Source organism: Coffea eugenioides, chromosome 2 (assembly GCF_003713205.1).
Source record: "Coffea eugenioides isolate CCC68of chromosome 2, Ceug_1.0, whole genome shotgun sequence".
Lineage (NCBI taxonomy): Eukaryota > Viridiplantae > Streptophyta > Magnoliopsida > Gentianales > Rubiaceae > Coffea > Coffea eugenioides.
Genome location: NC_040036.1, coordinates 78,844,961 through 78,861,272, shown reverse-complemented (window position 1 = coordinate 78,861,272; position 16,312 = coordinate 78,844,961). Strand labels below are relative to the sequence as shown.

General features: G+C 39.8%; 1 protein-coding gene across 2 annotated transcripts; it reads right to left on the bottom strand.

Annotated features, from left to right (window-relative positions):
- Window positions 1–355: 355 nt before the first annotated feature.
- On the bottom strand, window positions 356–4,118 carry LOC113761926 (protein trichome birefringence-like 25). Of its 2 annotated transcripts, none has more exons than XM_027305114.1 (3): window positions 3,518–4,118; window positions 2,386–2,666; window positions 356–1,508 (listed from the first exon to the last, which is right to left on the bottom strand). In XM_027305114.1, exons 1-3 carry the CDS (start codon window positions 3,816–3,818, stop codon window positions 732–734), a joined length of 1,359 nt encoding a protein of 452 aa, XP_027160915.1. In that variant the 5' UTR covers window positions 3,819–4,118; the 3' UTR covers window positions 356–731. The 2 variants fall into 2 exon arrangements, with proteins under 2 accessions (XP_027160915.1, XP_027160916.1); XM_027305115.1 differs by having other exon boundaries at window positions 2,386–2,663.
- Between the last annotated feature and the right edge of the window lie 12,194 nt (window positions 4,119–16,312).

Genomic DNA, 16,312 nt, shown 5'->3' with positions numbered 1-16,312 from the left:
TCTGAGTAGAGCAATGAAGAAGATTTGTCAAATTCATGTTTAAGGGGAGAAAGGATAGAAAAAATCTCTGCAATTCGGACTTTTAAATTCTTTTTTTCTTAGCAAGGAAGGGGTGGGATTTAAGAAGCCGGAGGGAGCAAAGGAATTAAAACTCAGAACCTCTATATTTTAATGTCTCAACCTCTGTAATTAGGACTTTCTTGCTTCGTTTTCTCCCCAGTGTCCCAACAAATGCAAAGGCTTAAAACCATCCCTATTGACATGATGGCTGGAGCAATATTAACTTACATCTGCCGCTTAAAATTGATGTAATAGTGTTGATATTCTTTAATAGATCGCATGCTGGCATCACTGAGGAGTAAAATTGGCGGTGCTTCCAAAAGAATGGAGATGTTATAGACAAAATTATGAATCTTATGAGCCACAAATCTCATGTTTACTCTTGATCTGAATCTATGATTCTACATGGGCCTCATAATCATGACTCCATTTTCTATATACCCAGGAAAACAAAAGGCTACAAGTGAAACTGGCTTCAATCTTTCTGAGCATCGCTCTACACTGTACGCACACTAGGCATCAGATTAGGAAATGCAATCTGCAAAAAATCTCGATGCTGGTATAGCCATTCGAAAATGGAGAAACCTTTTCCTTCTTTGAGACCATCAGGATCATTCAAAACACCCAAAAATATAGTGCACACAAGATTTCTGGCTTAATCATCACAATTTTCAACTGTTCAGCAGCACATTCAGCATCAAATCATTCCAAGAGTCTACGGGCCCAGGCAAGCACCAATGGAGACAATCATTTTGGACTTTTACATTCTTATCCTTTCCAGCAAATGGCTGAAAATGCCGGTAAGCCCCTGGGTGCCCATCAGGCCTCAGTAAAGAAAGATAACTTGTATCAAATAATTTCAAGGTTATCCCATTCTGAGATCCAATAGTCGATGCCATCTCAAACTCTTCTAATTCAACCTTACGCAACATTTCATCTATGGGATTCATGTCAACCTCACCTTCTTTAAATGGCTTCGTCCTGTTGCAATAACCACCATTGTGCCATTCACCATTCTCAAAGTGATCAGGAGTTGTAGTTCTGAGGAATGCGTACACCCTGTGCTTTGAGCTTGTAATAAATTTTAGGGTAGAATTTATTACCTTGCCATAGGCGTAATAGAATCCTACTTCTGTAATATTCTCTCTCTGGCAGTTATGGCAGCCAACAATTGTATTGTTCTCATAGTAAACCGCAGCTTTGAGAAACCATTTTCCCCCGGCAGTCACTAGGTAATCAAAATTGTTATACTGTTGTGTCCACACTGCATCCAATTCATCAAGATGGAGCTGAATTATGTCTGTTGACATCCCATTGTCGTCTTCAAAGATGGTGGCTTTGGCCAAGAATGGAGACCAAATAACAGACAAAGTAAAGTTGTGAGCAGGGAAAGACCATCTCTTGCTCTTGTATTGCTTGTCATGGTAGACCTCCACAGCTTCTTCCACCTGCCACATGTAAGTGCTTTGAAATGGGCAGATTCTGACTAAAGATTAGACCAAATGGTATTTAATAAAATGGGCTATAGTGAAATGAGTGAGGCAGTAATGAACTGATTTCATACGGGCAAAATGGGGAAGAATAAGACACAGAAAAATCTGAATTTACTAAAGGATAATATCTAGTGATTGAATTTCCCAAAATGGCTGATATTACTAAGTGCCAAGTCTTTCGCCAAGAACAAGCATGCAGCCTCCCCCATGAAGTAAACTTCAGAAATCTTTTTCTCATGAAGACTATGGAAAGATAATTATGGCAGTAGCTAGTGGACAGAGGTATCCATGGATGGTAACCTTAAAGGTTGGTTATTACAGGTCATGGGTCACCGCAATCAAGGAAATTTGGCACCAGAGAGGAAGTGATCTAAAAATCTTAAACCTCAAGGCTTATTGGTATGATATTTCATTTTGATATTGACTAATGTCCTAATTGGAAAGAGCATGTCTCAGCTGCATGACTAAGCAGATATGACTCCAACCATATGCAAATGTTGATTATCTGTCATTTCTAATTATGGTAGTAGAATGCAATGTTGTGAAAGCTCCAATTCAAAGAAAAAGAACCTTACCATGAGACCCAACAAAATCTCTTGTTTTCATTAACTTCACGTATAAAACAGGAAAATTTTAGACTGCAGATGATTTCCCACTGATTTAGATGAAAATATGACCAAAGAACCACTTCAACGTAAATCTGATCATGTTCATCATACTAATTACTAGTTAAGAACCAACGAAAAATATTAAAGAGATCATCACAGAACACTGCCAGACACAAATTAGAGGAATACAGATATCCATGGACTTGAAAAAGCTCAAATTATACCTGAGAAAGAGTGCAAACCAATGATTGGCAATGATTACGCATTATTGAATCACCAATAAAGGCTAATGATTTGTTCCTCACAAAATCCAGAAACCGTTTTGCGTTAAACTTGGGTAAATCACAGTCTCTTGGATTCCATCTCCAATAGATGTAACCGGTATCGGGACGGCCATTCTTCATGCAATTTTGATGGCCTTCAATCAAAGAGCACGTACTATTGGAGTAATATGGACCAGTAGAATCCGGAACCCAATCTCCTACAAATAGATTACATTTTCCTGCTACAACACAGACATCATTGAATTCAATATCACTCTGCAATACCCTTTCACAGGGTGTGGATATAGTAGAGTGGGCTCACCACAACAGCAAACATTAATATCACAAGGCATGCTTTAGAAGTTAAGAATAATCAATAGATACAAAATAATGATTGACAGCGACAAATAACAAATATCATTCTACTCAAAAAATTCAAGTAAGGATCCTTAATCTGCGGACAGGAAAAAAAAAAGCACAATTACCATTTGATAGAGACTGATGATCCAAAGTAAACCGCAAAAAGCTCCCGTACCTTCAAAACCACTCATCCGCCCCAGCACTCCCCACTGCAACCCCCCCCCCCCCCCCCCAAAAAAAAAAAACATAAAAAAGGGAAAAGAAAAATAGTTCTTGAAAGGAAAGAGGGTTGCTCGCAAAGGTTCTAACATGCAGTAGAAATTTGTAGAGAATTGCAACAAAGAAAGAAAAAGAAAAAATACAGGAAAAAAGAAAAGTTAACAGGGGAAAAGCTTTCCTCGCCAGCACTACTCACAGGGAAGCATAATTTCATCTTTATTCCTGGAATCTGAAACCATTCTCCTAAAGTTAGATGAACATGGAAAGATACCCTCTTTACCTAAAAATGCACCAGTAAATGAGAATAATCTCCACAGAAGTGCTAAAGAATCCAATTTGAGAATGCACAAATTCACAGCATCCCACAATAATTCTATGCAGAGACCCCCAAAAGCATGAGAATAAATTCCATGCATGATTTCTTTAAAACATAGAATAATAACAATAGTTCAACAAATTATTCAGTCATGCATTGAAGGGTTTAAAAGAAATTAAAGGAGAATTATGGACTAACCAGCCTGAGAGGTTGTATTCTTGTTGACATCAACAGCCTCCGGAGGAGGATCAATGGTGGAAACCGGCGGTAACCCGCTGATCACCGGAGGTGGCAATGACTGGGGGCCCACATCATCGTCACCATTAATCGTTGTTGTTGTTTCAGTAGTAACCTCAACAGGGGAGAACTGCACGTAACTTGAGGAATACAGACGATAAGCAAGCCCAAGTAATAGAAAACAAATGACAAACTTAACAAGAATTGAGGAAAATGGGTTCTTCTTGACATTAAGGTTGTAGCTACCATTCAATTGTTTCATAGTTTTGGGCTTTAATTTAATTAGGTGATCAGAGAAGACCCTTTCAAAGAAAAGAAGAAAAAGAGAAAAGGACAGTGAGGTCTGTGCAATGAAATGAGGTGGAGCGGAAGATGATGAGTTGGTGCAAATTAAACTTATTAACAAATTTAGCTTCTTCAGTTTAGGAGATTTTTTTTTTTTTTTTTTTAAAAAGAAGTGAGGTTTTTTCGCAACTAAAATAATAATGGGGGTTGTTTGCTATACAGCCTATGCTAATGAAGCCAAAAGAAAGACGAAAGCTAAAGAGAGAGAGAAATTGAAGGAAGTGGGCGTGGGATCGGTAGCAATGAATGTACGTAAATGGGGGCAGTTGCCCGTTACTTACACTGACGTGGGTTTGCCTTTTGCTTCGTTTGTCTGTTCTCATCTCACGCAGCTTGGCTTGGCTTGGCTTATATTTTTTATTCTTTTATTTTTTGTTCGTAGAGAGAAAATTTGAGTGGTTTTAGCTACCAATGAGACATGCTTCCGGAATTAAAAATCGCTTACTTACAGGAGTATTTATAAATTACTCACCAATATTAGTCATTACATGGATCACGAAATTCAAATACCATTCATTTTTATGAGAAAATAATTCGTTGTTATCTATTGAATTAATTTATGATTTTTTTTTACGACAACTATAATATTGACTAATAAATATAAGAATCTAATTAAACCAAATGAGTATTTTGGTATCTCTTTTGAATTTTTTTAGTGCGGGTGGATTCTAACTTTCGACCTCTTATTCAAAGAAAAACTAAAAGGCCTTGTTTGGATTGTCGGTTTCCGTCGAAAAATTATGTCATTTTCCGTGATCACATTTCCCTATTACCTTTTTCCCTCACATACATCAAATCGCTACAGTAATTTTTCCATGAAAAATCACGAAAAATGCAATCCAAACACAACCTAAGTAGTTACTGACCTTTTTTTTTAATAGAATCAGTGGTTTGAACCAGCTTACATTCACCACTTAAACTTGCCATTCATAGACTCTCCTCTCATTTGCGAAGCTCTTGAGGTTTTTCCTTCGAATCCTTATTAAACCCTTCCCGTTCTATATTTTGCTCGGAGCAAGACCAAAAAATTTTTTTTATTACCAATATTACTAATTTTGACCTCATTGCTAGTTGATTTATTAGTTGGAAACTAAACGCAGGTTCAGCTGAATTCGAGCTCGATTGCTTTGGTAATCAAGTCAATTTGATTGCGTGCAGGATCTAATGATGGATTAAATACTGTCAATCCAGCACACTCTGGTGTAAATTTCTTTTATGAAAGGAAATGTAACAAAAGACGAAAAACAATAAAATGCGTTTTACATATCCGCCACTATGTCTTGTCAGCATCGGCTATTGCTCCAACTTTGCGTTCCATGGAACAGAACATAACATGAATAGTGCTCTGCTGTTGAGGCAGAAGGAACAGCAATCCGGTATGTTCTTAAAAGAGGGGTGAAAAATAAAAGAAAAAAAAAGAATGTGGAGATGATCAAATCATAAAGACAGGAGCTAGATCTATGAAAAAAAAAAAAAACAAGGGATTAGGGAATGGATTGGACTAAAATATGCAAAGAATGCAATGCATGTCATATACTCCTTTACGACATACACGTCTTACCTCCCTTGCAAATATAAAAATAAATCCGAAGAGTGGTTAGAGAGGATCAAGTCTGCTAGGTGGGAAAATTATTTATTAAATTTTATTTACTTGTATTATTGATATATTTTTTAATTATTTTTTTTATTATTTTCAGTGCACTTGTTAGGAAGATGAGGCCGAGATTTATACCATTCTCGATGCGAGACACAGACGAAAGACGTAACACATTGCAGCGGTGGGGACTGCTGCAACAATTTTTCGTCGGTTCCTATCCAAGAATTCGAGAGAACCACCGCTTCTCAGCCCATTTCTTTAGCCTGACTTTAAATGGGTCCAACATTTGATGCCACCGCAGGGGAAGGAAATGGGCATTTCAGATTGCTACTTTCCTTTTTTTTTTTTTTTTTTTTTTTTTTTGCACAATTTAACTACTTTAACATCTACTCTCTTTACCCCTTTAACAGCTGGAATATTCCAAATTTTGGTATTTTTTCCCTTTCTTTTGCTATGAGTTGTTTCAATGCTTTTACTATACCTATGTAGAACGGTTGATGGTAGAAATATCCATCAAGCTGTTTTTGGGAAATTCATTTAGTTGACCAGAGGCACCTCAACTGTGCCTTGCACAGCCTGGCCCCTAACAGCTTAGTTGAATATATAGCAACATATCTTTTTAGTACATAATAAACAAAATTATATGAGGAAAATTAAAATTTGCTACTAAAAAAATTCCATCCATGAAGTTAGTCGACTCACCTCTCCCCCTCCTACCAATTTTATAAGGAAAGAAGTTAGCCCCCTAATTATTGTGATTTAGATAAAAATTTTGAATCAGAATTGCGTGACATGATAATATCAAAAAAGGAGAGAAAGCAGATACACTATGAATGCATTACCAATTTAATAGTAACATAGCATTAATTGAAATTAAACCAAAAGTAGTCAAATGAATCTGCAGTTTCTCTCAAGCAAAAATAAAAAACCAGATTATGGTTATGAGAAATAGGTAAAAATAAAAAAATAAAAAAAAGGATCTATGAAATCCAACGCTAATCTTGAGGACAGTGAAGGCAAGCAATGAAACAAGTGTACGGTTGAGTGCAATTAAAAAGGAAGAAAGTTGATTTTCCCGTGCAACTTTCAGAAACAATTTATAGATGAACAAGAGAAGAGACTTTTAATCGATCACATCAAGGACCTGTTTGAATGTAAGAGTTGGATTAGCTACTAATCAAATGTAATTAATCAATATCGAAGGGCTAAAAGTTTTTCATTAATTTATAAAACTTGATCTTATGGTCATAAATTAGACAGCACATAAAAGCAGTAGAAGTCCATGCGGTTAATCAAAATGACCTGCGGTGGAAATCTTCTGCCTTATACCATATAATAGATCTTTTGTCTTCACCTATCAAGATAGGAGTGGGAAATAAAAAATGGGAAACAAATCACAGTTTCCTCAAAGGAGAGCTACGTCACGTATCGGAAAGTAGGGGTACTACAATAAATTTCCATGTCCTCGCTTTAGTTGTAACTAGGAGACGATCACCGTGCTTGCGCACGGTGGAAAATTGTATATATGCCCAGGATCAAAAGCTAGACAGCAAATTTGTAAGGATAGGTGTAAAATACGCAAATTTTATTTAATGGGAAATGCATGATGTGGACCACAAACATTCACGGAGAAAATGGACAACAAAGGAATACATGGAGATTTCAAACTACACGTGCATTAGAAAAGTCATTAGGATAAAACTAAGTTGTGGCATCTCCCATGGTAGAATACACATAAAAGCTGTTATACCATGGGAAATGTTTTTCTGCACCGTGTCTATCAAAGATTATAACAGTGTAGGTAGTAACAGATTCAGGAACAAAGACCAAAACTTCTCGAAACTGTAGTTGGTGCTCTGCCACAAAGATGTTCCAGTTGTCCGTAAATTGTCTTCCACGCATTGAAACAGTTATTGTTTTGTTTCCAGTCCTCAGAGTAACCGAAGGAGTCTTTGTGCTATGGACGAACTGAGCAACAAACCTTGGGACTTTCTAGCATTGCATGGACCAAGAGCTAAGCGTGTTGTGGGATATAGATGTAAAAAATTAAATAAATCTATATATTAAACTTACAAAATTATGCCGATTCAGTTTGTCAATGAACTGATAGAAACACACGCCTTCGGTTAAGGTTTGTACGAAATCAGGCCTGATGGATGATGACACTCGCTGGCGTAGCATTTTCTGCTGTTCATCACCTGGAAGTAAAGGACACTCGCATGAGAGAAACAAATTTATAAAAAAAAAAAATGGCTGATACAGAAAAAAAATGTTTAGCCCTCAACTTCCGAACTCGAGGGACAGCTGGGAATGCAGCATATTAGGCAGAGGATCTGTCCATGGCATGTATACTTGTTTTTTGTCCTCACAAAAATGGATGACATCGAAGATTAGGTGACCAGAATGTCGGAGCAAGAAAAAGTAATTTTCCTTGATGATGTTGCTGTGGCAAAACTCTTGCCATCCTTCAGCGAATGACTGCCGCTGAAGCTTGATAATCCAAGTTCTGTACCCTTCTCTTATAGTTAGCTGGCTACATCGGTGTTTGATTAGAAGGCCTTGAAATGGAATAGGCAATATCTGCAGTGTATATGTAAATAAAAGCTGCATGAGAAGCGATATGAGATGGCACGGTATGCTAATAGCAGCAAAATGGTAAAACTTCTTAGTACCTGTTCAGGCTCAGTAAATCTAAATAAGAACCAGCATCCCTTTGCAGCTCTATCTTTGGCTAACAAACTGGAAGAACCAACACTCTCCAGCTCCTCCATTTGTATGAGATGCATAAGTTCATATTCTTCATGGCACGGTTCATTTATATATTATGTACAAGAACGCATTCGTAGCCTGGGAGACCAGATTAGTTGGTTGGGGAACTATTTGTAGTTAATGTGTTAATATTAAGTGTTTCAATTAATATTGGCAGGTTCATTAGTGATTGTAGGCAAAGAATGCCTTAAAACTTTGAAACTAACAGAGTAATAAATGGCACTATGGGTTGCATGACTTGTGATATTATAAAAGAAGTCTTTGATAATCACAATGGTTATGACAATAGCGCTTTGATTTCTTAGAACTTCACAAAAGCTGGAGTGCTTTCAAAGCTGTCATTTCGCATTAAGTATGAAGAAGAGAAGGTTTGAATATGCGTAAAAAAAACGGAAAGACAGTTCTGAACTTGTGGTTGTAAAGTTCATATTTTAGCATTTAAAGGAAAACCGGTCAAATGATCCCGTTTCGATAGATTTTGTGGCCAAAGCAAGTAACAACTACGTATATGGCATGGTGGCTATTCGCAGTAACAAACAAGGCATGATGAGGGAAAAATACCAAATTTGCTTCCACACCATAATGCATTTCAGTACTCAGTTTGACGAGCATAATTGTAAAAGAACATGGCTAGTTAATTAATACAGGCCGCAATACTATCAAAAACCAGCTGAAAAAATGAGTTTGGATAACTCTAGTGGCAATCATCTTGCAGAAAGGAAAAATGTGAGCAAAAGCCTTAGGTATACCAGGTTTTTTTCCCCCTAATTTTTCCTGGCTTTTTTGTTTTTGCTAGCTTCGGAATTCGATGAGGCGGTTTCCTGTGGAGCATCACAATTGTTGAATCTATCAATGAGAGAAAGCTTAGTTTTTGGAAAGGAGCTCTCTTCTTCAACGGTTGGGATTGAATGAGCTCCATCAGAGATTTCTTCATAGTGCTGCATTGTATAGCGGCGCTTTCCATTTGCTAGAGGAGTCTGCACAGGCTTGACATGGGCTAAGAATTTTTTAGTTTTCAACTGTTGGTGCAACTTTCCCAACGGAAGTTCGAGATTCTGCATTTCCAAGGCAAAGTTAGGTCTTGACTGATTGTAAATAAGACTTGTATAATGGAAGTTCCATATTATGCATTTCCAAACCTGGTTGAAGTGTTCCATTGCTTCAACAGCCGTAAATGTCAGTAGTTTTTCTGCCAAATCACCAAATAGCGTAGCCGTTATAGTTCCACTGTCATCAGCCAGGTCAACATCAATGCGACATCTGAAGTTATAGTAAAAACTATAAGACACAAAAAATAGCAGAATCTATATTGAAAATGTAAATAATGAAAGGTAACGAAGCCGACCTTGGTGCAGCTTTGTATTTTTTGTTGCAAGTATTGCACATGAATATAACTCCATGATCTGCACTGGTGGAGCGGAAACACTTCTCACAGGCCATGTACCAAAGCCTTTGAAAGATATTTTCAAAAGAGAATGAGACTTTTACCCAGACGGCCTGCAAAACATGAGTTAAATGAATAAACAACACGCTCATTTAACAGTTTGGCAGATTTTTGTGACAGGAAGAAAGTCATTACTCTCTGGTTTGGTGTGATATTTATAATATCAGTAATTCTTTGATCTGGTCGAAAAGAAATATCAGGATTGAACTTGTTGTACGCTCTCTGATCAACAATGTTAGCAAGCTGCTTACTGTTTCTCATTGCCCTGCAACCAACCAACATCAGCAATGAGTGAGCAAGTTGAGTGCCACGGTTTTACGATATAAGAATGCTGTAAACATGCAATAGCATAACCAATTCTTTAGGGCTCTCGCTTCTTGCACAGGCGGATCGATAAGAATGGCGGAGTTGAACCACGTAGTGAGAGAGACTCCTATGTAAAACGAGAAAAAAGAAATGGCCACATTGGTAGCTGCTAGAGCAAAGATGAGCATCGGTAAAGCTGCAGAAATGTCCAAAAATAATGAATTAACTACCATTGTAATTCTGGACCTTCAACCTCCTTCCAATAAGAACAGGATAGTTTTGAAGATCTGCCGTGATCTGTGCACCCTCATTTTCAATGAAGGCATCCCACATAGACAGCATAATTGTTTGGAAACTGGCTCAAATAGAAAAATTGTCAACTTGTATGAGTAGACGTAAGTATCGAGTAGTAGTATGGTTAGAAAGAAAATGTCAGAAAGCGACACATTACTTTTCATTAACAATGACAAACTTCTGGACATAAGAATCCTTCTCTTTTCGGTTGATGAGCTTTTTCTCCAAGGCAGTAACGACAATTCCCAGAATGTCTGGTGGTCAATGGCAGAGAATACGAATCAAACAAACAAAGTAGCATAAAGGGAAAGCAAGAAAGAGTGAAATACTGACCAACTGATTTATCTTTTTGATCCATAAATTGTGCCAAATCTGCGAATTTGATGCAGTTAAATGTTGAAGGAATGATGTCTTCATCGTCAGCAACCTCCTCAACTATAGTTCGAGTGGTGATAACCCACTGCGCGGCTAATTCTGGAGTCTTAAACGCATCTGGGATCTTTCTAACCTCAGCATTGAAAATGAGATATTTCTTATAAACTTCAATTTTTGGACTCATGATAGGAATATCAGCATTGAACATAATTGCTTCAACCTTCGACCCCTTTCAAAGTAAACAGCAAAACGGTGGAAGATAATGACTTTTTTAAGCAACATCTCATGAAAAGTCAACCATTGAAGAAATCAAGCGGCAGGGAATACCTCTGCATCGACAAAGACGAACTTTTGCTTCTTTGTTGGTGTGTCCATTGATGAAGTAATATGCTGTCTCTCTTGAACAGTGATCTTCGAAGTCCATCTATTCATTCCAAACGGAACATCTTTGATAGGAACTATGCTATCCATCCTACAACAAGATAAGAAGTAGAAATTATCTATAGCACTCAGTCATGACAGATTTGAGCTAAATGCACATGCATATTAGACCAAAAAAATTTGTCCACAGAGATACTTCAAAAAATTAATTAACCATGCTGTGTTGAGCTGACAAACATTATAGCTAGCTAGTCAACTGCAAAATTTCATTAAAGACAACATTTCTAGTTTTGCAGTCCGTCTTGATGCCATCAAAAGTTCCAGGGAGTATAAGAATTTTCAATGCACTGGCTGTTCTAGCCCTTGAGAGTGCAACATACAACTGGCCATGTGAAAAGACCGGTTCACGCAAGTAAATGCCAACGTAATCAAGAGTTTGGCCCTGCGATCTATTGATAGTCATTGCAAAACATAAGCGCACTGGAAATTGTGTTCTTATGAAAGGGATTCCATTCCTTTCGTTGTCTGAAGTCTGCAATGGAATCCTGGGAATAAATATCTGTTTTCCCTTGTGCTGACCCAGGACAATTTCAGCACAGATACTGTTGCGGAGCAGCTGCCTACAAATAAGCCTCGTACCATTGCACAAACCTTCTGTTGGGTTTATATTCCGTAGAAGTATAAGCGGACAATTTTCTTTCAGTAATAGTTTGTGCGGAGGCAGGCCCTTTGGATTCTGTGAGTTTAGAAAATCTTCATAATCCCCTTGATGTTTCTGATCAGTGGTTTTGTCTGAACTGGTGTAGACATGGAGCTGTCCAGGAAAGCTTTCAATAATCATATCGTTGAGCTCATCAACACAAGTATTCTTGGGGGTCAAAATACATCGATTGATAAATTTATAAGGATCATCTGAATAGGCATTTAGATCTGGAAAAACACAGGTAATGAGCCTGTTCATGCAGATTTAATATTATCAACACAAGAGAAAAAAATTCAGAGCAATATAAAAACTTAAACCGAAAACCATCGAGGGGAAAATAAAAGAAAACCTGTTTAAAGAGACCTCTGGACCAAAGTATGGAATGACAATGTTGCTTGGAAGGCATATCTGGTTATCAGCATCCATGGGTTCTCGGCCTTCACCAACTCTGAGCAAAAAGGCCGCAAATGAAGGATCCGAGAATGCCCGCATGTTCATGGTCAGCTTCACTTTGTCCATTTGAGGCCATAGAAAAGAACTAACAAGGCTTGACTTGATTAGCTGTTCTTTTGCCGCGCCTGGAACAACAGGGAGCGTTTGGCGAAAATCACCGCCAAACACCACAACCTTGCCGCCAAATGGCTCGTCCGTCTCCATTATATCCTTTAGTAAAGCATCAAAAGCCTCTATAGTATCCCTTTTCGCCATGGATGCCTCATCCCAGAGGATCAACTTACAATCAGTAATCAGCCTGGCCGTGCTACTCTGTTTGCTGAGTTGGCAAGTTTTGGTAACTGAAAAATCCAATGGTATTTTGAATCTAGAGTGAGCAGTCTGGCCACCAGGTAGAATAGAGGCTGCAACTCCCGAAGTTGCAACAGCAAGTGCAACGTGTCCCTGTGACCTCAGTGTAGCAAGGAGGGAACGGTATAAAAATGTCTTGCCGGTCCCTCCCGGGCCATCGATGAAATAAGTCTGACCTTTCGAAGAGGAAATCGCATGCATGATTAAAGAGTATGCATGTTTTTGTTCTGTATTTAACTTGGATGTGGTCAGCAAATCTTCTGGTGTGACTTCGGCACTCCGCTCGCTCTGGACTTCCCTTGTCAGACGGTCATGGGTATAAAGAGAAAAGTCACCCTGAATAATATGGTAATCATAAATATGCCTCCCCATCTGTTCCAAGGCTCTATTGATGTCTAGCAAAACCCTTCTCTTTATTTCAGCAGCAGAATGTTCACCGCACAAAGATGCATGTTGAAAATCCCTTGACATATCTGCCTCAAACCTTTGCCAAAGAAACCTAGGATTTGTTGGAGCGCAATGTAAAAGCAGGGTAGCAAATAGGAACCTAAGTGAAGATGGCATTTGAAATCCAGCAGCCTCCTCAAGTGTGTCCTCAATATATGAATCGGAGTCTAGTAAGCCAAGCTGCAACGCTGCATCTCTAAATGAGTCTAGCTTACGACCATCAACTGTCAGTAAGTCATCGAATGATTTAGGACCACGAACATGCGATAGGAGCAGCCTCAAGTAGTACCTATCACCTTCATTTAGGCTCACAGTCACCAACCTACCTATGACCTTTCGCCTACTTCTTGTCGACCATGTGCGTGACGAGGGCGTCCATACAAAGTGCGCAGGGAATTCTCTATACAAACATTTGAGGGTTCGAGCCTCTGGGTCCGTACAGTTCATCTTGAAGAATTCTGTTAGCATGGTCCTTGAGAAGTCAACCTGCTCTAAAAGTTGCTTAAGATCAGCATTTTTAGCGAAAGAGATGTATTGCTGATCAGGTAGATGGACCTGGAGCGTGTAAACAGCCGGGGTCATCTCATTCAAGCGGAAGGCATAGATGCGCCACAAAGCCTCGGGGGGGGGAAACCCATCTACCCCGCTGGAATTCTGCAATTTCATCAACATCATGAGGAGTATCCTGAGTTACAATATGAAAGTTGACAACATCATGGCCCTTGAATATGTACTTGTATAGGTATTTAACTAACTTGATAGTGGAACAAATTTCCACATTCATGTGGCAGTCAAACAAAGACAAAAGATAAGGACTGTACGGAACGATCCACCGATTATCTAAATCATATCTCCTGACCTTAACGCGTTTACCATCGTCACGCCTTCGGTAAGAAGGATAGCTATCATCAGCATGGGTAGTCTGATGACAGAAAGCTTTAGGGTAATGGTTTTTGCAGTTGGCATTTCGCATGCAGGGGCTTTTTGGATTCATCGAACCACAGGGTCCATGGATCATATGTTTCACAACAAGAGAGAATAAATGAGGATGCCTAGCAGAATCAGGCAATTCAGCAGAAACAATGTTATCATAAGCCTCTGGATTGAGAGGCTTAAACTGAGGTTTTAAAATCAGCAATAGATGAGCGTGCGGGAAGCCGCGTTTTTGGAACTCAATCACGTAGACACAAGCCGCAACTTCGCCAAATAGCTTCTTGTTCAAAAGCTCGGCCTTCAACACCTCAAACTTTGATCTGAAAACTCTGGAAAGCAAGTCTGGCCTATCTTGGGATTTTTCTTTATACCGTAAATTTTCCTGTATTTCTGCCCACATCGGGTTGCATGTCATGGTTAAAAAAATATCAGGCTTGCCATATTTTTGCACCAGAGCCATGGCATCGAGATAGCGACGTCTCATATCTCGCGGCCCTCCGATAAAAGAAGCAGGCAAGATGACTCTACGGCCAACCTTGGAGCCAGATACATCCCCAGCAGAAACACTATCCAGCACACCCTTAAGTGCCTCTGTGCGAAGTTCTTTTTGTTTTTTCCTGTGAAAATCAAGTCTAGACGTCTCAATTTTGACGTAGACATCAACAGAGTACTGCTGCAGTAGGCGAAGGGCGTGCAACAGCATACTCCTATCGCCGTCTCGCATCTGCAACTTATAGCAATAATATTCCCTTGCAGTAACAGTGCTCTTCTTCTCTTTACCCAAAGTAGCGGCTGAAAAGCACAGAGAAAGTGAAGGTAAGTAATAATAAATAGGATATTAAAAAGGTCGAAGATTAAATAAGGTTTGTTTGAGGACAAAGCAAAACCTGCCTCTCTGCTCAAGGCGAACTAATTCGGAAGCACTGGTGACAGAGGATGGATCGATCACAGTGTCGTGGCCAGAAGAACCACGTTGTTGGGGAGCAGGCCTAACCTGAGTGCGCTGGATCCCATGGCACCAGCCAGATTCACCGTGTGAAAATAACAAAGGATACTGCAAACTATCATAACAAGCGTAATAATGCTTGATGGTGTAGCTTGTATCTGAGTGGCTGTATACTTGGATGTGAGCAGACCTATCATGAGTGTCGTCTACAACATCATCTTCTGTCCATATAGCCGCAACCTGTGAAGCAGACGGTAGATTGTATACACGCTGATCAAGTGTTGGATTGCAGTTTAGGATGATTTTGTGCCTGTCTAGGTCTGGGATGGACCGCAGATCCCTTAAGAACCTAGCATACTGGTTGTCCGACAAAACATGCATGAGAAGGCGAAGAGTAGATTCACGTAATTTGGGAGAGCCACCGACTCGCTGTGCAAGTTCGGAATCAGTATCGAAGAAGTACAACTGAATGCCTGAAGCCGTATTTCCGGGCGAGACCAAGCTATTCAAAAAGTGGTAGACCTGGCCCTGCAAACGAAATGTGTATACACCAAAATGATTTTTGGTCAATTCCCGGTCGTACTTGGCAGCAAAAGTGGTGAAAGCGACGTTGTTATTGTAAGTGCGAACGTTCCGCCTAAAGTGTTCACATTCTTCATCGTCACCAATAAACAAACGCATGAGGTCGTAAGGCATGGACGTGCCAACAAGCGCGACCTCGCCACCCGAGCAGCAAAAGTTTGGAGGTTCTAAGTGAAACCTCTTAGCACCACAGTGGTGGCAATCGGGAGCGGGTGGCAATAGCAAGGTTTCCGCAGCTATCTTGTGTAGCCGCGAAGGAGCGCGCCGTTTTCGGTTGGCAGATTGGCCCGAAGCAGAAGCTACAGGGACATAATGCATGTAATGAGGAAATGAGGAAATGATGGGAGGTAAAAGAACAGAATGCAATATGTTAGCGTAAGAAAATAAGGAAGTAATGGGCAACCTGCGTCGTGCGGTGCCGCAGATGGCGAAGCAGGGCGTGGAGGTACGGAGGCTGATGTGGCACAAAGCTGGACAACGTGAGAAACAACAGGCGCACCATGCGAATGCTGGCCGGAAGAGACAGGAATAAGCAAGCCTGCGTCTAGCGGGAGAGGGAGGGAACCCTGAGAGGCGACAACAGGCTCATGGGCACAGTCCGACACAGAAGGGAGCAGCCTGCTCTTCTTCGTAGCGTAAGCATCGCGACGACGGCGCAAAAGCGCATCTTTCTGGTGTGGTGGCATATCATGGTAGCGTTTGCGGCGGATAGAATTCCTATCCATGGAGCTGGAAATGGCTAAGCAAACAATGGAAGCGACTACAAAACAAAATAGCCTTGGAAGACAGATAACGAGCTTCCCAATGTTTGCTTACGAAACTACGAGCAA

What these genes read in the sequence shown, in the direction of transcription:
- LOC113761926 (XM_027305114.1), bottom strand. Translation starts at nt 3,818, where the DNA reads ATGAAACAATTGAATGGTAGCTACAACCTTAATGTCAAGAAGAACCCA. An exon ending in GAATACAACCTCTCAGGCTG is followed by an intron (nt 2,667 to 3,517) that starts GTTAGTCCATAA and finishes TCTGTGTTGTAG; the next exon opens with CAGGAAAATGTAATCTATTT. An exon ending in TGGTTTGCACTCTTTCTCAG is followed by an intron (nt 1,509 to 2,385) that starts GTATAATTTGAG and finishes TACATGTGGCAG; the next exon opens with GTGGAAGAAGCTGTGGAGGT.